Source organism: Pelophylax lessonae (genome assembly GCF_965119305.1).
Source record: "Pelophylax lessonae genome assembly, chromosome: 1".
NCBI classification, from domain to species: domain Eukaryota; kingdom Metazoa; phylum Chordata; class Amphibia; order Anura; family Ranidae; genus Pelophylax; species Pelophylax lessonae.
In genome coordinates, this window is record NC_138768.1 from 743,044,578 (window position 1) to 743,068,946 (window position 24,369).

A 24,369-nucleotide genomic window follows, 5' to 3' on the forward strand; every position below is an offset into this window, starting at 1 on the left:
AAATTTCTGAAAAGTTTAAAGCCATGAGAAAAAAACAATTTTTTGGATAAAAACTAAAAAAAAAAAAAAATTCAATGTGGAGTAGTTTTACAAATTGAAATTTGTTTTGTTACACTGGAAGCGTGATTCTTGTTTGGCTGTTTCTGCCCCCCGCTTCTGGAAACACTAAGGTGTGAATGTGGCCTTATTAAAATGACAACTTTTTGTTAAAAAAAAAAAAGTCTATTATTTTACTTCATTTTCCAAAAACATAGCAACAATTTAAATCTTTAAAAGACTCACCATAACTCCTAACAAATACCTTGGAGTGTTTGCTTTCCAAAAAGGTGGTCATAGTGCAGGTGTTTCTATTGTCCTGACACTTCAGGGCCTCCAAAAATGTGATAGTAGTCAGGAAATTAGATGCATCATTTATGCCCCTTGAGAGGCGCTCCAGTTACTTTCCTCATTTTCCCCAATAAATTGGGGCAAAAAAAAAAAAAAGTCAAAAACCTCACTATGCCTCTTACTAAATTACTTTCAAAAAAGTATACTGTTCAAAAGTTATTTTGGGGGTGCTTAAACTGTCCAGGCATTATTTTGGCCTCAAGAAATGATAGGTATTAAGAACATTAGGGATGATACATTTCAAATATATACACCATAGTTTACATCTTTTGCAAAAAAAAAAAAAAAAAAAAAAAAAAAAAAGCTTATTTTTATTACCAAAGAAACGTAGCAAATACATTTTGGACTAACTTGATGAAAAAATATTTTATATGTTTGGATTAGATTCCCCCCCCCCCCAATTTTCTTTATATAGTTAAAAAAAAAAAGTTAAATTATCAACAATAGAAAGCTCGGTCTCAAAAAAAAAAAAAAAAAAAATTATATATATTTCAATGTTTTACTTATCTGTAAAATCCTTTTCATCACAGCATACAGGATTGGCTAATTCTCAGACCGATGCGTTATACTCCACCTCATTGGACCAACGCGGAGATCCAGCCCTGTATAATCCCTCCCACTTCCAGCATGCCTTCACTTCTGCAGCAACCAATATAATGATCAGACGAAGAGGTGTGAGTCCTGTGTTCTATGATGCACTTCAAGAAAAGGATATTACAAAGGTCATACAAAAAAAAATCCTGTTTTCTTATTTACACATCACAGAACAAAGGTTTGAGTAACTCGAAGACCAATGGGGGGACCAAAAGTAATCCCAAGAAGAGTGGGCCACACAGCTAACAGGCCAGAAACCACAACCAAAAACTAGGAAAAAGCCCAGGCACAGTGCCTCTTAAAAAGGACTTTGCAACTGAAGCCAGCCTGAAGAGCCATCTGATAAAACTTAGCAAGCGTGTAAACAGAAGTTCGGGTAGCAGCCTTAGAGACCTGAGAAACAGAGACATGATGCTGGAAGGCCCAAAAAGCACTAATAATTCTAGCAGCATGAGCTTCGACAGGAAAACAAGGAACAGCTTCTTACAAAATAAGGCCTACAAATCTGAAACCCTTTATCAGAATTAATGGTAAAGAGGAAGGCTGCCCTAAGGGAAGGGAGTGGAACATCTATAGTTTCAAAAGGTGTTTTCCAAAGAACCAACTAACCTAGACTGAGATCCTACAGAGTCAAAAGACGATGTTCAGGAGTAACAATATGAGCAATCCACTGAACTAACACTCTCACCAACAAATTTTCGGGTCATTTTCAGACACACGTTTTTTTTTTTTCCACGTTTTTATGCTTTTTTTGGTAAATTTGTTGATGGGCAGATTAAAAAAGGCAAAATGCGGATCACAGCAAAATCGTGGTTAAAAAAAAAAAAGCACTACATGCTTTTCTGTAGCTTCTACATTGAAGTCTATTGAGCTGAAAAAGCAAAAAAAGCACAGTTTTGCTTTTAAAAAAAGTCCCTTACCCTTTCCAAAAACGTAGAGGCTCAAAAATGCATTGATGCAAACAGGTTCCCTAGGAACCCATGTTAAAAATAATGTCCAGTGTTTCTACAAAAAGCATGAAAAAAACAAGGACTGGACCAGACCACCCGGAGAAAGGACACAATGGAGGAGATTTATTAGATTTATTAAAGCATGCAAAATCTGGTGCAGCTCTGCGTAGAAACCAATCAGCTTCTAGGTTTAATTGTCAAAGCTTAATTGAACAAGCATAAAGTGGTTGTAAACATAAAACATGAACAAAGCATATCCCTCTATAGTGTATACTCATCTCAATTAAAAGCACTTTTTTCCTCTGCTATAAGCATGAATCACTTCAGATACGTTTTCCTGACACCAAGAGTAAAAAGGTGACAGGGAGGGATCTCCAGCACACAGCTTGTGAACAACAGCCTCAGCTCTGTTCCTTTGTGCTTTGTGAAGGGGGTGTGTCCTTTACCTTCAATTAGCTCTCAGAGCTCTCCTCATTGAGCTCTGCAGTGTGTATTTCAGCTCTCCACCCCTGGTTTTCTGAAAGCTCAGACAAGCTTTATAAAATTTTGGACTTTGATTGGCTTCAGAGAAAAGAACACTGCAGATAAACAAGGACAATTTATACAGCAGGATTTGTTTCATCTATGTGTATCACTAGCGGTCAGTCATTTTACTGGGTATATGTAAGGGTTTATCACCACTTTAAATTAGAAGCTGATTGGCAACCATGCACAGCTGAACCAGATTCTGAGTGCTCCAGTTTTAATAAATCTTCCCCAATATATGTCCCACAGAGAACTTTCTAGTGTGAAACTTCTGGGCCTTACACCAAGCAAGTCAAATTCCTAGCTTTACGAAGCATAAAAGCAACTGAATCCCGAAAACCTGTCCTTCAGTTCCTGGGCTTCTACAGCCGATAGTTAAAGACAGCAATCGTGAAGCAAGATGGTAAACAGGTCTTTGCAACAATCTGGAAGAGCCCAGGAAGCAAAAACCAGGAGCTTGATTACATCTGAATACCATGCCCCCAGGGCTAATATGATGCAATGAGAATGATCGGGATGTCCTCCATCTCTATCCTGTGAAGAAAACGATGAAGGAGCTTAAAAGGGGAAAAGGTATAACTCAAATCAATCTGATCCCATGGGGTCACTAGGGCATCCACTGCAAAAGCCCAAGGTTCCTTGATCCTGGATATGTATCTTCCAGTGTGTTATTGAACCTGGAGACCAGGACATACACGTCCACTACCACTGACCTGCAACAGAGAAACCAAAACGCCTCTGGGTGAAGAGACCATTCCCCCGAATCCAGGCGGTGATAAGTGAGAAACTTGGCCTGACAATTTTTCTCACATTTGGAATGTGCACTGTGGACAAGGCCTGATGTGAGAACTGTGCGATTTCTGGTGCCTCCTTGATGATTGGTGTACACCACTTCCATGGCCCTGTTCTGACTGAGTGTGGCTCTGAAGCCAGGAGGACCAACGTTCAAGGGGAGAATCACCCTGAGTTCCAGAACACTGATCACAAGCAAAACCTCCCTTGCTGACCATGTCCCATGAACTAACAGGTAATCCAGGATATCTCCCGAGTGCAAGAAGCTGGCGCCCATCGTCAGTTTCTTTCAGACCATAGGGTAAAAGAATTCAGAGTGGAGTTGGAAATCCACTGGTCAGGCGCATGGGTAATTTCAAGAACTGACTTGGTAGGACTCATGCCCCTTATGCAAAAAACAAATTTAGTGATATCCCATGGATCTCAGGGTCCACATTTCAGGCTGGCAGCCCCGGTCCTGTAGAGTACCCCACCAGTCATGTAACTCATGCAACACAAACTGCCTCAAAATGCAAGCTCTTTCTGCAGGGTCCAGTGCTATTAGCAATTCAATTTATAAGCCATCCCTAATCTTCTCCACAGGGTCTGGGTACAGTCCATAATGGCTCAGAAAGGTGGATGGTCAACTGACCAGATATGGGATTCTGGAAAAGCCTCAATGGTTATTCAGCCAGACAATAAATGGCAACTTGCTAGAACAGAACAAAAAAAAGAAGTAGCTGGAAAAAAATCTCTCTCAGGAGAGAGAACAAATATGTCCTTTACATAACATCAGCAAAAAAATAAATAAAATCAAGGCATGCAAGGAGATGTGCAGGGCTGGGTTTCAGCTTTGTTTTTTGCCAGTGTTCAGTTATCTGGAAGTGAAACCATCTATTGGTCTAAGAAAAAGCCAATCCTGTGTCATGTGATGTATAATAATTATTTGAGTATAATATTGCATGAGTGGGAAATTATCAAACTATCACAGCACTGAAAACTGAAAAATGACCTGGACAAGAAGGGGGTGAAACATGCCGGTCCTGAAGAGGTTAATAAAAGTTGTTGTAAGCACCCCTGGCAGTGTTACATAGCTTGTCCTAACCCCTGTAACTGTCACTTTTTTCTGTGGAGAAAAAATATAAATAAAAGCATATAAAATAAAAAAGGCATCATATATTGAATACTATAATTACAGTGGGTATAGAAAAGAATCACCACCTTTAAAATAATCACATTTTGTTGCTTTGCAGTCTGAAATGAAGACAGATACATAGTTTGTTTTAGCCAGCTGAATTTTCTCAGCACACCCTTTAACATCCAAGTGAAAGATATAACACCAACATGTTAGAAAAAACGTAAAAAAAAGATCACACTGTTGGGTCAGTATTTTGTTGAACCACCTTTTGCTTTAATAAAAACCATTAGTCTGTTGGAATATGTCTCTACTAACTTTGCACATCTAAACTTTGCAATATTTGCCTAGTCTTCTTCACAGAAATGCTCAAGTTCAGTTACCGTAAATTTGATGGTGACTGTTTCTGGATTGTAATCGTCAAGTCATTCCATAGATTTTTTAATGGGGTTAACGTCTGGGCTCTGACTAAGCCATGCAAGGACATTCACCTTTTTTCCTTCATCCACTGTGTGGTAATCTTTGCTGTTTGCTTTGGGTCCTTGCCATGTTAAAAAGGTAAACCTTCTTCCAATTGACAACTTTCTGGCAGAAGACAGCAGATTTTCTTCAAGAATTTGATGTTATTTTGCCCCATCCATTTTTCCTTCTATCCTGACAAGTGCTCCAGTCCCTGATGGAGAGAAACACCCCCATAACATGATTCTACAACCTCCATGGTTTACTGTAGGAATAGTGTTATTTGGATGGTGAGCTGTATTGGATTTACGCCAGAAATAGTTTGGCGTTGAGGCAAATCATTAAATTTTAGTTTCAACTGACCATAACAGCTTTTTCCATGTGGCATCAGAATCTTCAAGGTGTGTTTTGGCAAAGCTCAGTTGTAACTGCATGTGGCTTTTGAGGAGTGGCTTTTTTTCTTGCAACCCTTCGTGGGTCCCGAGGCCCGCAGTTGAGAACCACTGCTCTAATGGGTTTTCTTCTAAGATTGCCCTGTAGTTTGCTTCATCCATCTTACCATCAACTCTGACCAGCTTTCCTGTCCCCGCTGAAGAAAAGCATCCCCACAACACAATGCTGCCACCAACATGTTTCACGGTTGGGATGGTGTATTCAGGGTGATGTGCAGTGTTAGAATTCCACCACACATAGCATTTTGCTTTTAATCCAAAAAGTTAAATGTTGGTCTCATCTGACCAGAGCACCTTCTTCCAAATGTTTGCTGTGTCCCCCACGTGGCTTCTCGCAAATGGGACTTCTTTTGGCTTTCTTTTAACAATGACTTTCTTTTTGCCGCTCTTCCATAAAGGCTAGATTTGTGGATTGCACGACTAATAGTTGCCCTGTGCACAGATCCTCCCACCTGAGCTTAGGATCTCTGCAGCTTCTCCAAAATGACCATGGGCCTCTTGGCTGCTTCTCTGATTAATGTTCTCCTTGCACGGCCTGTCAGTTTAGGTGGATGGACACGTCTTAGTAGGTTTGCAATTGTGCCATACTCCTCATTTTTGGATGATGGATTGAACAGTGCTCCATGAGATGTTCAAAGCTTGGGATATTTTTTTTATAACCTAACCCTGCTTTAAACTTCTCCACAACTTTATCCCTGACCTGTCTGGTGTGTTCCTTGGGCTTCGTGATGCTGTTTGTTTACTAAGGTTCTCTAACAAACTTCTGAGGGCTTCACAGAAAAGCTGTATTTATACTGAAATTAAATTACACACAGGTGGACACGACTTACTAATTAGGGGAATTCTTAAGGGAATTGGTTCCACGAGATTTTAGTTATGGGTATCAGAGTAAAGGGGGCTTTACAATTATGTGCCTATTTGTGTTGGCCTAGCACAAAGTCCCAATAAAATACATTTACATTTTTGGTTGTAACATGACAAAATGTAGAAAATTTCAAGAGGTATACTTTTTCAAGGCACTGTTCTAAAGGGAAATCCACTGTGCACTGCGAGTGCAGTCGCTGTGAATTTGAGGGAAAGATTTAAAATGGGGGGAAGGTCTGTTGATTTATTTCATCCAATCATGTGCAAACAAAAAAACTGGATTTTTGTCTTGCCGTAAAATCCTTTTCTCTGATGTTCATTGACGGACACAGCTCCATATTTTCTTTGACCCTTGGGTTATGCTGCTCCTATAGGAGTAGGACACTAGGGGGGAAATAATTGATTACACCTATAGGGCAGTCCTAGGGGGTATAGTGCCCACTTCCTGCTATAGGAATTCAGTTTTGTAAAAAGCAGTGTCAGAACAATACATAACCCATCTCAACAGAGTGGTGGGTGCTGTGTCTGTCAATGAACATCAGAGAAAAGGATTTTACGGTAAGAGAAAAATCCAGTTTTCTCTTTCGTTCATTGTCGGATACAGCTCCATAGGGCTGGGCGATATGGCTGAAAAATGTATCACGATATCAGTGTTTCATATCGGTCGATATCGATAATTATTGATATTTTTTATTACCCATTTAAAATAAGGACCCTAGGGTGAGAATGCAGGGCGGCTGGCAAGGTACAGGAGAATGCAGGGTGACTGGCATGGTGCAGGAGAATGCAGGGTACTGGCATGATGCAGGAGAATGCAGGGCACTGGCATGGTGCAGGAGAATGCAGGGCACTGGCATGGTGCAGGAGAATGCAGGGCACTGGCATGGTGCAGGAGAATGCAGGGTACTGGCATGGTACAAGAGGATCCGGGGTTGTGGGCATACTACAGGAGATGCAGTGCTGTGGGCATGGTACAGGTAGACCATGCCCGCAGCACTGCATCCCTTGTAGTGTGCCCGCAGCCCTGCATAATGGCAGGTAGTGAAGCTGTTTCACTTACCTGTTCCAGAGGCGCCTTCATTTTAAAAATGGCGCCGCCCGGCGCCGCCACGTCATTGCACACGCGCCGCCACCGCTCGTGTAATTTCGGCTATTTCCGGCCTCTCCCGAGCGGCGGCGGCGCGTGCGCGGTGACATGTATGCGACGGGCGGCGCCATTTTTAAAGCTTAAACCAGTCGGAGGGGACTTTTCGTTTTATCGTTCAAAGTCTTTTATTGCTATCGAAAATATCACTATCGCGATACATATCGGTATCGTTTTATCGCCCAGCCCTACAGCTCCATATCTTCTTTGGCCCTTGGGATGTCCCAAAGCAGTGTCATCATAAAGGGTGGGAAAAACAGCAATAAACATACTTCCCAAAAAGGCTAAACATAGCCAACCAGGTAACACAGGAGCTCAACCAGGAACAACTGGAGCTTACCTGACAAAATTACATCCCCAAGAGGCTTAAAGCCTCTCCAACAGCGACCTGCAAAACCATGCGGTCAAAAGCAGCATCCGCAGATGTGAATAAATCCACCTTGTAAAATTTTGTGAAAGTGTGCACAGACAACCAGTTGGCCGCCTTGCAAACCTGGCCCACTGACACCGGATGACAGAAGGCCCAGGAGGCACTAAGCAGGCCTCGTAGAATGCGCCTTTACTGGGAAAGTTGGAACCTGACCCTTAATGGATTAGGCCTGCACCACCGTCTGCCTGATCCACCTGGAAATGGTCGCAGCAGATGCACCCTGCCCCTTACAAGAACCATCCGTAAGGTCAAACAAGGAATCCGATTTCTGAAACGACTCAGTCGCCACCAGGTACACCGATTGCCCGAACCACATCCAAGGAATATAAGGCAATCTCTTTGCTTAGGCTTAGGACACAAGGAAGGCAAAACCATGTCTTCATTCAAGTGGAAACCAGAAACGACCTTGGGAAGGAACAACTGGCAGGGACATAGCACCACTTTGTCCCTGTGAACCAACAGGTAAGGTGACCGATGAGACAATGCAGCCAACTTCGACACCCTGTGTGCAGATGTGATAGCCACCTTCTGTGTCAGTGTCAAAGTAAGCAGAGGAAGTTCACAATATTTCAGAAGGCGGTTTTTGATGAACCAACAGTATCAGATTAAGGTCCCACGGAGGCAACGGAGACCTTACCGGGGGAGCCAAGTGGCATAAACGAAAGTGTGAACCAAAGAATTTGTGGCCAACGGGCGTTGGAAGAAAATAGCCAAGGTGGAAATCTGGCCCTTCATGGTGCCCAGGGCCAAACGCTGATCTACACCTCTTTGGAGAAACTCCAAAAAGACGAGACACCGAAAAGGAATGGGGGGAAAACCCCTTGAGACTCACACCAAGTAATGTACACCCTCCAGACTCGATAAATCTTCCTAGAAGTAGATTTTCTAGCTTTCAACAGCGTAGGAATTACTGATTCCAACAACCCTCTGTCCTTCAACACCTGACTTTCAATAGCCAAGCTGTTAAAGCCAGCGACCGTAAAGCAGGATGAAAGATCAGTCCTTGAGTCAAAAGATCTTCTCTGAGAGGGAGTCTCTAAGGGACATCGGCGACCAGTCTTACTAGATCTGTGTACCAAGACCGGAGAGACCAGTCTGGAGCCACCAGAATGACTGGAATCCCCGTTCTGCCTCGATTCTGCACAGAAGCCTTGGCAGAAGTTTTAGTGGAGGATAGGCATACATTAGACGACACTGGCCCCAAGGGGCCACCAGAGCGTCTGTGGCGTCGGCCAGAGGATCCAGAGACCTTGCCACAAACCTCTAAACCTTCCGGTTGAGACGAGAGGCCAGCAGATCCACATCGGAAGTGCCCCACTGGAGACACAGTTTTTGAAACACCTCTGGGTGAAGAGACCATTCTCCCTGATCCAGCATCTACCGACTGAGGTAGTCCGCCTGCCAATTTTCCACCCCTGGAATATGCACAGCAGAGAGCACTGGAACAAAATGTTCTGCCCACCTTAGAATGCCGGCCACTTCTTTGGCCGCTAGGGCACTTTTGGTGCCTCCTTGATGATGGATATACACCCCAGCCGTGGCATTGTCTGATTGAAATCTTACCGGGAGCCCCTACAGACGATCCGTCCACAGGGCCAACAGAGCCTGATCGCCCAAATCTCAAGGACATTGATTGGCAGACTGGACTCCTTCAGAGTCCCACCCCTTGAGCCGGAACTGTGCCCAAGGCACCCCCCGGACAGGCTGGCATCCATGGTGACCACCGTCCAGTACAGGGGGAGAAAGGATTTTCCCTGTCGAAGTGCCAGGGAGCGGAGCCACCATATCAAGGACCCCCTCGTACCCCAGCTCAACAGGATAAGATTGTCTAGGGACTGTGGATTCTTGTTTAATTTGGAAAGAATCTCCTTTTGCAGAGGTCTTGTATGGAACTGAGCAAACGGAATCGCCTTGAAGGGCAGGACCATCAATCACAGCACTTGCAAGTCCTGAGAGATGACGGCCGATTGGATAACAGGAGCGGAATCGCATCCTGCCACTTCTGGAGTTTTTTTGGGGAGAAACACCAGGGGGGAGGCTGAAGCCGGAGTCAGACCCACAGGCGATTTCTGAAAATTCAGTTTATAGCTGAACTCCTCTTGCAAAGTTTGCACAGTGATATCTAGATCGTCTTTCAAGGCAGTCAGAGATTTTGCTCGCAGAAGAAGGTTGTCGAGGTACCCCTGTACCGCAATCCCTTTGCTGCCTTGCAAAGTTAACATCAGGGCCAACACTTTTGTGAACACCCAAGGAGCTGAGGCGAGACCAAAGGGTAACGCCACAAATTGATAGTGCTCCTCGCCCATGGCAAAGCGAAGAAAACCCTGATGCCCAACATATATGGGGATATTAAGGTAAGCGTCCTTGATATGGATAGAGGCCAGAAAATCCCCTTTATGACGGGATGCCACTACCGTGCGAATGGACTCCATCTGAAATTTCTGAACCCGCACAAAGTGGTTCAAGGCCTTGAGATCCAGGATTGGACGGAACTTGCCTTCCTTCCTGGGAACAGTAAATAGGTTTGAATAAAAACCCTGGAAACATTCCGATTCTGGAACTGGTACAATGACTCCTTGTGAAAGCAGATCCTGTACCGCCCCGAGAAGGCCTCGCAGACGATCCGGGGACAGACGCAAGTTGGAAGGGAAGACCCTTGATGGAGGCAAGGACTGGAATGCGATCTTGTAAACTGACTGAATCAACTCGTGGACCCACTTGTCTTGAATCAAGGAGGTCCACTGGTCTGGAAAGAAGCGAAGATGTCCCCCCCACCCCAGATACGGATGAGGGCGCCCCTTCAGGCAGAAGTGGACTTGTCTGCGGGACCAGCGGAACTCGCTTTAGGCTTACTGTCAGTTTCTTTACAAGGGACTCTTCAAAAGGATACCTCCTAGCGAAACGCTTAGGTACCCTGACCATGCATTTTGGGGAACCCCACTGACTAGCGACAATATCGTCGAAATAGGCGGGAAATGGGAATACCTTAGTCGCCTTGGCTGGTCTGCAGGTACCAAACTGTACCCGCACAGCCGACGCAGCATTAGCTGTGTCCTCCAATTTTAAAGTTTCCCACACTGATACAATCAGTGCATCCACTAGCGCCTTTTCATGCGTGGCCGTAGTGGAAGAAGAATTATCCTCACTATCAGAGCACCCAGGGTGCGTGGACGCAGACCCAGTAGGGTGACTCATGTCCGTGGCGGCCAAATCAACCTCAGAATCTGAGGAGACAAAGGATGCAGGTGAAGGCGGGGGACGCTTTTTGCTAGGCCAATTTTGAAGGGCCATATGAACTTTGGAAACAAGAGTCTGCAGGACCGACAAGGCGGACAGACCCAGAGGGTCCCGCAGCTTCTGGGAGTGGGTCAGGTGGTGACACGTGCAACAGGGACTCCATGGTTAACCTTGGAACTGCCAGCAAGATGTAAAAAAAAAAAAAAAAAATCACTGTAAAAATTCCCCCACCGCTTCACCAGTGGCACCACAGGTCCCAGCGCACCAAACACACTGCTATAGAAGAAAGAGGGAGCTTTGTACACCCACGGGTAACTCCCCACCACCGTCTCAGGAGGGACACAGAGCGCCAAGCTGCATGTTGTGTGGCGGTCAGAGAGGAAGAGGAAACGCAGACAGTGACACTAGAGGCCCACCACTGACAGAAAATGGCCACCGCACTGAAAACAATGGGAAACTACCAAAACATGGCCGTCGAGCTACACAAACATGGCCGCGGATACCGAGGGCAGTCATTCATGGCACGCGACTCCCGGGACCCCCAGGTATATTTAGCCAGCAAAGGGGGCCCTGGCAGGGACCCCCACCAAGAGCATTCCCCCAGAAATTTGCGAACTGAGCAGCCAGCGGCGCGCCCCCTCCTCCCCCTCACCGCTTGACACCCCAATGCATGTATACAGCTTGGCCACCCGATGGGATGGGAGGTATTTTGCAGAGGGACCCCAATAGTGAGGGGGGCGCTATTTGGGATAGTACGACCCATGGGGGATCGACGATCCTGGGAAGGGGCCCACGTCCAGCTCCAGAAATCAACAGAGGGGAGGGGGGACACTACTCACCACACCTTGGAACCGGGCAGGCACCACTCCAGGCAGACCACCGCATGGTGAACCTTGGCACCCCAGATGTTTTGAAACTACATTTCCCATGATGCTCAACTACACTGTAGAGTGCATGAGCATCATGGGAAATATAGTTCCAAAACATCTGGGGTGCCAAGGTTCGACATCACTGATCTAGGCTATCCAGTGTGTCGCCCAGTCCAGCAGTTGATTATAGTTCTCAATGGAACAGACTTGGACTGCAGTCCAGAAGAGAAAATAAAAAAAAATTGTTTAAAAAGAAAAAAAAATGCAAGGACCAGAGACCTTCTATAGAAGGAAGTTGGAGTATACTCCCTGGGACTGCCCTATAGGCGTAGTCAATTATTTTCCTAGTGTCCTACTCCTGTAGGGGGCAGCATAACCTAAGGGTCAAAGAAGTTATGGAGCTGGGTCTGTCAATGAACGAAAGAGAAATGCTGTTTATTTTCCTTGCAGGTCCCCCTCAGATCTACAGTGACTGCACTTCCAATTCCACTTGCAGTGCACTTGTAGTGCACAGTGGATTTGCCTTTAGTAAATAAACCCCATTGTTGTCACATGTTGCACACAATGATCACTCTTTGTCATACATTTCTGCAACTGCTTCAGAGTTGCTGTAGGCCTCTTGGTAGCCTCTCTGACCAGTTTCCTCCTGGCTCTTTTATCCAGTTTGGAGTGACATCCTGATCCAGGAAGAGTCTGTGTTGTACCAAATTTCCTTTATAATAGACTTCACTGTATTTCTAGACATTGATAAAGCCATTTGTTGTATCCATCACCTGACTTGTGCCTGTCCACAACTTTATCCTGGAGATCTTTTGGCAGTGCCTTGCCACCCATAGTTGATCGTTTTTTTTCAATTGCACTATTAGCAACTGAAATGCTCCAGGAAATCTCTTTTCATGCCGTGTGTCATTGAGAAGGTGATTAGCTACCCCTGATTGAGTTCACAAGTCATTTTTAGGAAAGGGGGGGTGATCCTTCTTCCAAGTCCGTGATTCGGTTTTTGAATTGTTTTCTGACAGGTTGGTGTTCTATCTTTCACTTGGATGTAATAAGCTGCACTGAGTAAATACAGCCAGAAAAAAACAAAAGCTGTGTGTCTATTTCAGGCTGCAAAACAACAAAATGCGATTATTTTAACCACTGCCTCCTAGATGTAGGTCATATGACGTCCTGGACTTTGAGTGGTTAAATCTGAATTACTCCTTTAGCTGCAGGCATCATTCAAATAACTTTTTCTGCCGGAGATTTCCTGCACTGTAAAATCAATCATAGCAGCTGTTCAGCCACTTGATTGTTTTTACAGGTGGTGGGAGGGGGTGTCCCGTGTGATCAGTGAGCTGGAGAGTGAATTGACCGGCGGTGGCCGTTTACCATAGAGAATACCGTGGACCAGATGGTCTCAGGCAATCTCTATGACCTGATAAAGGAAAAGGAATTGGCAGCACTCCAGGTTGAGTCAAAATCCAGATTTATTGACTGGACATCCAAATATGACAATCGTGACAAGGTACTTGTCATGATTGTCATATTTGGATGTCCAGTCAATAAATCTGGATTTTGACTCAACCTGGAGTGCTGCCAATTCCTTTTCCTTTATCAAGTTTTCACGTAGGCGAGCCGAGGCATGCACCGGTGTGAGTCATCAGGCAATTACACCACCTTGAGCAGTGAGATCTTGTCTCTTCAATCTCTATGACTTTCAGAGGCCGGGCACAATGTTATGACGTCACGTCCAGCCTAGGCATATGTAAACACTGCCATTTTTTTTACCTGGAAGGACTGAGAGCGCCTTTTTTTTTTTTGATCTCAGGCTTTCCAGCCTAGAGAAGAGATGTGGGGTCTAGACCCTAGATCTCTCTTTAAAGTGGACCTGTCATGCCCTATTCCTATTACAAGGGATGTTTACATTCATTATAATAGGAATAAAAGTGATAAAAAAAAAATGTAAAAGAGGGGAAAGTAAAAATAAAAAAAATTAAAAGAAAATGGATGTAAAAGCGCCCCAGTCCCCATGGGCTCGCACGCAAAGTGAATGCATATGTACGTCGTGCCCACATATATAAACGGCGTTCAAACCACACTTGAGGTATCGTCCTGAATATTAGTGCGAGAGCAACACTTCTAGTCCAAGACATCCTCTGTAACTCTAAACCGGTAACCTGTAAAATGTTAACGCGTCGCCTATGAAGATTTTAAAGTACTGAAGTTTGGCGCCATTCCATATTTTAAAGCATGACCTGTTAGGTATCTATAATCTCTGCGTAACATCATCTTTCACATTATACAAAAAAAAAAAACATTTAAAAAATTGGGCTAACTTTAGTGTTCTGTTTTTTTTTTTTATTCTTTAAACAGTATTAAAAAAAAAAAAACATGTTTGAAAAATTGCTGCGCAAATACCGCGTGCCATAAAAAGTTGCAACGATCATCATTTTATTCACTAGGGTCTCTCCTGAAAAAAACATATATAAATGTTTGGCGGTTCTGAGTAATTTTCTAGCAAAAAAAAAAATTGGATTTTTGACTTACCGTAAAATCCATTTCTCTGATGTTCATTGATGGACACAGCTTCTGATCTCCATAACCCGTGGGTTATATTCCCCCCCTACAGGAGTAGGACACTAGGCAGAATAAAAGTCTGGCTACGCCTACGAGCAGTCCTAGGTGGTATACTCCCTCTCTCTGCTATAGGCACTTTCAGTTACAAGCAGTGTCAGAAGAATTACAACTCCACAGAGGGGTGGGTGCTGTGTCCGTCAATGAAAATCAGAGAAATTGTATTTACGGTAAGTCAAAAATCCCATTTCCTCTTTCGTTCATTGACGGGACACAGCTTTTGATCTCCATAACCATTGGGACGTCCAAAAGCAGTGTTAAACATGAGGGGTAGGAACAGCAAAAAAACTCCCAAAGCTAAACAGTAGCTAACCAGGCAATAGGAGCTCAATCTAAATAACTGGAGCCCACCTGAAAAAAACAATACACCCTCAAAGAGGATCAGGTCTTCTCAACAGCAGCCTTGCAAACCTTGCGGCCAAAAGAAGCATCCGTAGATGCCAAAATATCCACTTTATAAAACTGTGAAAGTGTGCACCGACGACCAGGTGGCCGCCTTGCAAACCTGCGTCACTGATGCCTGATGATGGAAGGCCCAGGAGGCACTAAGGGCTCTTCTAGAGAGCTCCTTTACAGGGAAAGGAGGAACCTGACCCTTGATGGAATAGCCCGGATTCACTGTCTCTTTGATCCATCTGGAAATGGTCGCAGAGGAAGCAGACCCATCCGTGAGCACAAATAGAGTCTGACTTTCTGAAAGACTCCGTAGCTGCCAGGTACATCCTAATTGCTCGGACCACAACCAAGGCATGCAAGCCAATATCCTTCAGATGTTTAGGCCTGGGACACATGGAAGGCAACACAATGTCTTCATTCAAATGAATATCAGAGACAACCCGAGGAAAGAACGGACAGGGGCGAAGAACCACCTTATCTCTGTGAATCACCAGATAATTTGGACGACAGAATAACGCCGCCAGTTCTGACACCCTGCGCGCAGAGGTGATAGCCACTAAAAAGGCCACTTTCTGGGACAGCGTAAGCAGGGGAATCTCCCGAAGATTCTCAAAGGGAGGCTTCTGGAGGGCCAAAAGCACCAAATTGAGGTCCCAAGGCAGCAACAGAGACCGCACTGGAGGAACCAAATGTCGAACACCCCGAAGAAAGGAGAAGGAGCGAGGATGAACCCCAAGAGGCTCACACCACGCAATGTACGTCTTCCACGTACAATAGTAGCTCTTTCTAGAAGTAGATTTCCTAGCTTTTAACAGTGTAGGAATCACAGATTCAGATAAACCTCTATCCTTCAGCACCTGGCATTCAACAGCCAAGCCGTCAAAGCCACCGACTGTAAAGCAGGATGGAAAACCGGTCCATGGGACAGCAGATCCTCCCTGAGAGGAAGCTTCCAAGGAACGTTAGCGACCAGCCGCACCAGATCGGCGTACCAAGCCCAGCGACACCAGTCTGGAGCTACTAAGATGACTGGAATTCCTTCTGCCTCGATCCTGCATAGAAGTCTTGGCAGAAACTTGAGAGGAGGGAAGACGTAAATCAAGCGATACTGAGCCCACAGGGCCACCAGTGCGCCTGTGGCGTCCACCAGAGGATCCATTGACTGAGCCAAAAACCTCTGCACCTTTCTGTTGAGCCGAGACGCCAACAGATCCACCTCGGGGATGCCCCACCGGAGACACAACTGATGAAACGCCTCTGGATAGAGGGAGCACTTCCCTTGGTCCAACGCCTGCCGGCTGAGGTAATCCGCCTGCCAGTTTTCTACCCCGGGAATGTGTACGGCGGAGAGGGCTGAAACTAACTGTTCTTCCCACCTTAGAATGACGGCTGCCTCCAGAGCCACCAGGACACTTCTTGTGCCCCCTTGGTGATTAAATCCGCACTGGACAACCCTAAAGACAATCCGTCTAATGGTCCCAGACACAGTCTGATCGCTCAGAGTTCCAAGACATTGATCGGTAGTCTGGACTCTTCCAGTGTCCAGAGCCCCTGAGCAGAATGCTTTCCGAGGACGCCTCCCCAGTCGGACAGGATGGCATCCATGGTGACCACTGTCCAACACAAGGGGACGAAGGATTTGCCCAGCCAAAGCGCTGGAGAACGAAGCCACCATATCAGGGGCTCCTTCGTTGCCCGACTCAGCCAGATCTGTTTGTCCAGAGACTGTGGAATCTTATCCCATTTGGCCAGAACCTCCCTTTGCAGGGGCCTCGTATGAACTGTGTAAACAGAACCGCCTCAAAGGTAGACACCATCAGGCCCAGTACCCGCATGCAAGTCCGGAGGGATGACCATTGCAGCCTGCAATTTCTGGAGTTTGTCCAGAGGAAAGAGCACTATGGCTAAAGCTGAGTCAAGAGTCAGGCCCAGATAGTCCAGCTTTGTGGACAGAACCATAGCAGACTTCTGAAATTTCAGAATCCAGCCAAACTCCCTCAGAGTTCGTATTGTGATCTCCAGATTTTCCACCAGAGCAGGAGACTCCGCTCGCAGGAGATCATCCAAGTAGCCCAGCACCGCGATCCCCCCTCAACGTAACAAAGCTAGCACCGGGGCTAATGCTTTTGTGAAGACTCGAGGAGCGGAAGCGAGACCAAAGGGTAATGCCACAAACTGATAATGCTCCTCTCCCACAGAAATGCAGAGAAAGCACTGGTGACTGGCACATATTGGAATGTGAAGGTAGGCATCCTTGATGACGATAGAAGCAAGGAAATTCCCCTGACGCAGGGATGCCACCACCGTGCGAATGGACTCACTTCTGCAGCCGCACAAAGCAGTTCAATGCCTTGAGGTTCAGGATTGGACGCACTTTGCCTTCGTTTCTGGGAACTGTACACAGGTTTGAGTAAAAACCCTGAAAAGGTTCTAAAGTCGGAACAATCACAATCAAAGGTCTCACGCACAGATACAATCAGTGCTTCCACCAGCGCCTTTTCGTGTGCGGTTGCAGATGTGGAGGAATTATCCTTCATATCAGAGGACTCCGGGTGCGTGGTTGCAGACCCAGCAGGGAGACCCACATCCGTAGCGGACGAATCAGATTCAGGATCTGATGAAACAGATGAGGCAGGGGAAGACGGGGGGCGCTTTTTGCTAGCCCCTCACCTGAAAGCCACCTTCATCCGGGATACAAAGGAATCCAGGACCGCCGTCAGTGCATCAATGGATGGTTGGGACCCGGAGGGCCCTGCAGCCTCAGAGAGGGGATCAGGTGGGGAGAAGTGCTCCAAAGACTCCATGAGTCACCAGGGGGACCCTACAAAAAGTGTAAAACATTGCAAGGGTCAACCCCCACCACGCTGGCAGTACCACCCGGTCACCAGGCACAAGCACCAAGAGATCCTCAGCAGAGAGGGAGTGAACCCCACCAGACTCCCCACCCAGCAGAAACAGGCACCTGCAGCCACCAGAATTATCTGCACTTCATGTACGGTGATCTAGGAAGTGAAAGGATCCAGGAGTCAACAACAGGGGATGGAGGAGGGGCTCCCACCGCCAAAACCGCTACCCACAGGGCTCCACTGTCATGGCTGCCGCTATTTTCAATGGCAAACCACTGCAAAATGGCCACCGAACTACACAAACATGGCCACCGTGCATAGAAACACAAAGGCTACAACAAAATGGTGGCACCACGAGGCTTACAGGGACCCAGGACAGACCCAGACAGGACCCCCACCAGGTATAACCCCCCCTGCACAGTCGGTCGCCAGCAGTGTACCCTCCCCCCAAATCACCAGCATAGTGCCCTGACCCCACCACAGGAGGTGGACCAGACCACCCAAACAGTCCCAACATATGTGGAGGGGGGGGTAGGATGGGGGACAGATGAAAGAAGTGGTGGTGCCTGACTGGAAAGAGGGGACCCTTGGGGTCCAATCATCCCAAGGAGGGGCCCAGGTCCACCCAAAAACACTCCAGGGGGAGAGGGGGGGGGAAGCTACTTACCATACCAGGAACCAGACAGAACCCTCTCCATCTAAATAGGGGGGCTTTAAGCCAGGAGGAAAGCTGCAACTCGGGCCGACACCCAGTTGTATGTGACCTCGTGAGGGGTTTAACTTGAGGGCCGCCTCCATCCAGTGGGGCTATGTCGCGGCCAACCTAGCGCGGAGCTGAGGTCTGCCCATGCTCGCTGGCCAGACTGGGGAGACCACTCGATCTAGATTATCCAGCCCATTGCCCAGTCCGGCAGTTGGTTGTAGACTCACAAGAAAAAAACAGGAGAAAAAAAATTTCTATCTATAAAAAAAAAAAAAATTTGCCAGGGCCAAAGCAAGGAACTAGACCTTACTCCAGACTAGGCAGACTAGTGCCTATAGCAGAGAGAGGGAGTATACCCCCTGGGACTGCCCATGGGCGTAGCCAGACTTTTTCTGCCTAGTGTCCTACTCTTGAAAGGGGGCAGTATAACCCAACTGTTATGGAGATCAGAAGCTGTGTCCATCAATAAACGAAAGAAAAATTATTATTTTTACATGTAGGAGAGGAGTGCCAGTATCAGCTTGGGCTGGAAGTGGTTAAAGGGGGAGATTATTTTCTATACTCATACTCACTGTAGATGTATTAACCTTATACAGTTACCAGAATACAATATTTTGTTCTATAGAAATCTTTTATTATGCATTTCATGTTTATAGTAATTACATAATTGTATTAGGCAGCCGACACATGAATCTTTTTTTTTGCGTTCAACCACTGGATTGAACGAAAAAAAGAAATATGCTCCCATCTGCACATACCAGGTGGATGGGGGAATCACTCCAGCTGTGCTATTACGTTCTGATAGCGGTAGACGGCACTAAATAATCTGGAAAACCCGGGGGAACCCGACAGGCTGGTTGAACAGAGGTCAATCGGTAGATTGCCTTCTGTACAACCTGGGTGCCCACACGTGTACCAAAATTATCTAGTCCCTGCTGAACTGGCGAAAATGCGATCCATGCATGACTGGCTTTAATCTTTTTTTTTTTTGCCTGGAGTTTGACTTTAAAAGGCTCCACTCTAGCCATAAATGTTTATTTTGTTTGTTTCTGTGTGGGGAAGGAGTTAGCACTTCTGTTGGGTTTTCATTGTTGTCCTTGACTTTAGGGAGATTTGACCTCACATTCTATTTCTATCTAGACAAGAATTAAAATGAGCAGCTTTTATCAGGATAGGAAGATGCATACAGTAATAGCCTGAATGAAGTTCTAACTCTCATACACTTTTCTATAACTGAAGAAATGTCTGAACACACAATTGTTCTAAAAGATATATCCAGAATTCCAATGCACATTTGTCCAAATCAATCACTGCAATCTGCAAGTAATAGTTTGCCTAATAACCACACAGAGCTGGCTCAAAATCGAGCCCACGTGAGCACAATTGGATTACTATGGGGGCACTTAGCCTGGGGGAGGAGCCAGTATCACCGGTAGGGGACCTGAGAAAAGGAGGATCAGGGCTGCTCTGTGCAAATTTTTGAACAGAGCAGGCAAGTGTAACATGTTTGTTAAACAAAGCAAAAAAATTCCCTTTATAATCACTTTAAACTGAACATGTGGCAAAAATGCATTAGAACAGATTAACATTAGGTAAAACTGTGCGTAAAGGGGTCAGCGACTCCAGAGATACAGGCAGTAGAGGTTGTCTGCACATCTGGTCTTTTTCTTAAAAGCAGATATAGAAACACACCTGTGTATTCCAAGCCTACCATTGGTCAATAGGGTTGCCCATCATAGAAAGTTTGGATACTTAGGAATGAGTTGAGTGCAGAACCAAGTTCAAGATTTACAGGAATTCAGAGACATTCAGCTTCCAGAACCACTAGATTTACTGCTTATTCTAAAATGCAGTTTTCAATTAATTTAGCTTATTTATGTATTATACATGAAGTGTATCTAAACCTAAAAAGCTCTGGGGCTTTTTTTTCCCCCTGTTGGATTTATTGCCCTGCTGAGGTCCTAGATTCTACACAGATCCCGTTCTTCCATATTCTGTTGCCCACTCAGCACACTCCTTCAGTGGACCACTTCTGCCAGGCTCCTGACATTTCTCCTGGCCGACTGTGATGAGCCTTGCTTGCAGTTTTCACTTTAGAGTGCGCGGGCCACCGCTGGCTCTATCTATTCAACACATCACCATTGGATTCCTTGTTTGATCCAGGAGCGCAAGCGATAAGGTCAGCCGACCATTCATTCGGGCTATGCAGAGCAAACACCATTATGTGTGAGTTATGGTGCCTTATTGGCACACTTTTACCTCCTCGTATGGGCTTATGGAGTGAATATCTTTTTAATACAGTATATTCAAGGATGTGAAGTATTTAATAAACAGTTCACTGGTTTGCACCTTTCCGTGTTGGTTAAACTTATTGGATCAGCGCTTCTACTGCTGTCTTTTTTTTTCTGTCCCTCATTTGGTCTGATGAGTTGAGGAGCAGCGGCCTTTCCTTTCCACTAGCCACTTTTGGACATACCTATGTGCCTGGTCTTTTGTTGTTTCTCACATTGGAAAAAGGTTGCCTGGTCTGAGTCATCTCGATTTCAGCTGCGACATTCAAATTGTAGGGTCATAATTTGGGGTAAGCATGAAAGCATGGATCCATCCTGCCTTGTATCAACCGTTCAGGCTGGTGGTGTAATGGTGTGGGGGATATTTACTTAGTGCCCCTTAGTACCAATTGAGCATCTATTTACAGCCACGGCCTACCTGAGTATTGTTGCGGACCATGTCCACCCCTTTAGGACTACAGTGTACCCATATTCTGATGGCTACTTCCAGCGGGATATTGCACCATGTCACAAAGCTCAAAATCATCTCACCACTGGTTTCTTCAATATGACAATGAGTTCACTGTACTCCAATAGGTCACCAGATCTTAATTCAATAAAGCACCTTTGGGATGTGGTGGTCACCAGATCTTAATTCAATAACGCACTTTTGGGATGTGGTGGAATGGGGGATTCGCATCATGGATGTGCAGCAACTGCGTGATGCTAATATGGACCAAAATCTCTGAGGAATGTTTCCAACACCTTGTTGAATCTATGCCACAAAGAGATAAGGCAGCTCTGAGAGGATATGTATATTTCATTTTGTGTGAATTACTGCACTATTGATTGAACACCTTTTTTGGGCACAATTAATAATGGTTGATCACAAATTATTGGATTTATATACTGTATATATATATATGGCTTTTATTTATGAACATATATGAACTGGGAGATTTATTATTGAGAGTGACACGGAGGAAAGTGCCCTTTCGGATAACCCCCAAGGCCTTGGTCTAACTTAACTTGTTTACTCTTTAGTCCTAGCATTAAAAGCTATCCCAGGCTTTTCTCCCCTTTGCTTACAAGGGTGGTGGCTGAACTAGATGGACTTGTGTCTTTTTTTCAAACTAACTATGTAACTATGTTACTTGAAATATGTGTCATTCTAATGGTTTGTTCTAGCACATCTAGTGGGACTGTCTGAAGGCCAAGAGCTTCTGTACTTGAGTCTATCAAATGCTATATACAGTTACTTGTGCCTGTTTCTGCAAGGACCCGTATGAAGCTCTGCTTAACAAAAAAAACAGAAGCCTGTATCAATACCCATGGTCACTCTAACGAAAGCCAAAAAGGTTGTAGCTAGAGCCTGGGAGTCGGTGGCACTGTCCTTTGCAGAAGTCAAGCACCAGACTTCTCAGTTCATGTTTTATAAAAGCTTATGGCTTTACAGACACAATGAAAACAAAATCCATAAAGTTTGAAAACTGTGGGTTGAGTCCAATCTTAAAGATCAAAATTTTGGATGGCTTTGTCCCGCACTCTCAACTATCCCCCCCCCCCTTCCCCCGCACTTCCCATCCTTTCCACTTCTTGCCTCCCTACCACTCGCCTGTTGCTGTTGGCTAGGCACTCGCAGTTACTATGCCTATTTTCTGTGTACTGTACATACCATAAATTACGCTGTACTCGACAGTCAATGAATCTTAGGTGCTAGCACTAGGAATGGGCTTTCACCACAAAAAGAGGCTGTGTTAGATTTTTTTTGGCTACATCTTAACTTAATACAGTCAGTAGGTCTGTTAAACAATTTCCTTTAACAGACCAACCTATCAAGCAAAAGTGGCAGGTGGAGGGTTGAGACAATCCATTTACAGATGACAGGGGTGCTTGCAGTGATCAGCTTTTAATAATTTATGTAAAACCTTAATCCCAAAAGAAACAAAAAATGCTGCTGTAACTTGTTAACTAGCTGTTAGCTGAAATTCAGCTATAATTTGTTACTCAAGACTTTCTAAATCTGCTAGTGCATCCAACACTACGCTCTCCTCAGATTGACAATGCTGCTGTCCAAAAGACAAAAAGCCTAAAAAAGAAAAAATTAATGTAGCCACCACATTTAAGGATTAATAAGCACCAATATACATTTTTTTTAAGTTTACCACCACTTTATAACATATTTATTGTCAGAATGTAAAATAAAATTTCCACAACGTATTTCAATTATTTCTAGCCTACTCCTAATAATCTGAATGACTGAAGTTTGTACACTTACTTTGTAAAGGTCCCCACACATTTACTTTCTTGAATTCATGGACATGTATTCACTATGCAATGTAAGCACTGTTGTGTCCAGATTTCACAGAGCTGAATCACTGTTTGCAGGTAGGCAGATAGGCAGAATTCAGGAAGTTGTGAAAAGCGATGACCAGCAGACACAGGGAGCACTCATAACATGAATTTTGTGTATTTTTCCTGAAAATGCTGAGCTTTGTCCCAATCTCATTATCTGCTCCATTACTGGTCAGTGAGGCTGCCCATCACATTGCAGGCTCAGTAGGTGAGGCTGGCTGCAACATTTACAGAAGTTGAGATTTACCTAATCTAATGATGGTTTCGGATGTTGTCACTGAAAGTAAACTGTGCTTATGCATTTTTCACCACTTGCTCAGGAAGAATTACACGGGGTGCATGTAATAAAGCAACTGAAAGTGACAGAGCACAAGTACCGAACAAAGAAAATTGTTGGAGTGAAGATAGAGCCTTTTAAAAGTGGGTCATGGGACAATCAAACATATAGTACACTATAACCTACCTGCATATTCATAGAACCATTCTAGGCATCTCTTGCTGGAGAAAGCTTCTTCCTCTGCTCTTATTCTGGAGGAATCATATTTTTTATACATCCTAAAGACAAATATATGTATGTATGTTATAAACATGGACAACTTTAACTATATTCAAATTTTCCTTGTCACTCAGTTTTCTAAAGACAGATTAATTACACCCAATTTTAATTACACCCAATTTTAATAGGACTTATCAGTAGGCACGATATTAGCAAAAGTTCCCACTAACTGACACAAACACATTTATCCCATTTTGCAAATCCTCACAACCCTGCCTGCACACTACAAGTGTAGCGTGTGCCTGCCTGCCACACCTTCATACCACTTCAGACAGCAGTGCAAAATATCCTGCTGTACATGGAGCTGTGCCTGCTGCATGCCCTGACACCACTTTACTGTATAGGTGGCAACAGGTTTTGCAGTGTATGGGACTGCTGTGTGCCAATTTGCTGCAGTCTGAGCAGTGCTGAATGTCACTGCTGCCCCTGGAGGATGGGGATTACGGGGGGCTCAGAGCAAAGTGCACAGGTGAGAGGGGAGCGATCGCTGCACCAGCCGCGGAAGGCGGGGACTCCTAGAGGGGCCGTTACTGTAGCAAGCAGTGTGTGATCTCCTCCTGGGGAACAGACATATGGTGGGGTGAGCGGCGTTCTGTCCTTCCCCCTCCTCTGGATGCAGTCACATGACCTTCGACACGCTGCTCTTGCACCTATTGCAGTTTGGGCACTCAGGTTCAAAAAGGTTCGCCATCACTTTCCTAGGGCCACCCAAGCAATGGCTGTGGTGCCGTGTCAAATTTATGAGAATGTTGCTGTCTGACAGTGCTCATGCACCAGGATGGCACGCACAGGCATCAATCAGCTGTTCCT

The 24,369-nt window shown here is 45.2% G+C and overlaps 1 protein-coding gene across 2 annotated transcripts in view; it reads right to left on the reverse strand.

Annotated features, from left to right (window-relative positions):
- DCUN1D4 (defective in cullin neddylation 1 domain containing 4) overlaps window positions 1-24,369 on the reverse strand; it is a 253,334-nt gene that overhangs the window by 105,131 nt on the left and 123,834 nt on the right. For both annotated transcript variants that reach the window (XM_082266394.1, XM_082266393.1), the window contains exon 5: window positions 23,467-23,558. In XM_082266394.1, the coding sequence (XP_082122520.1) occupies window positions 23,467-23,558 (92 nt within the window). The remainder of the gene's footprint in view (window positions 1-23,466; window positions 23,559-24,369) is intronic.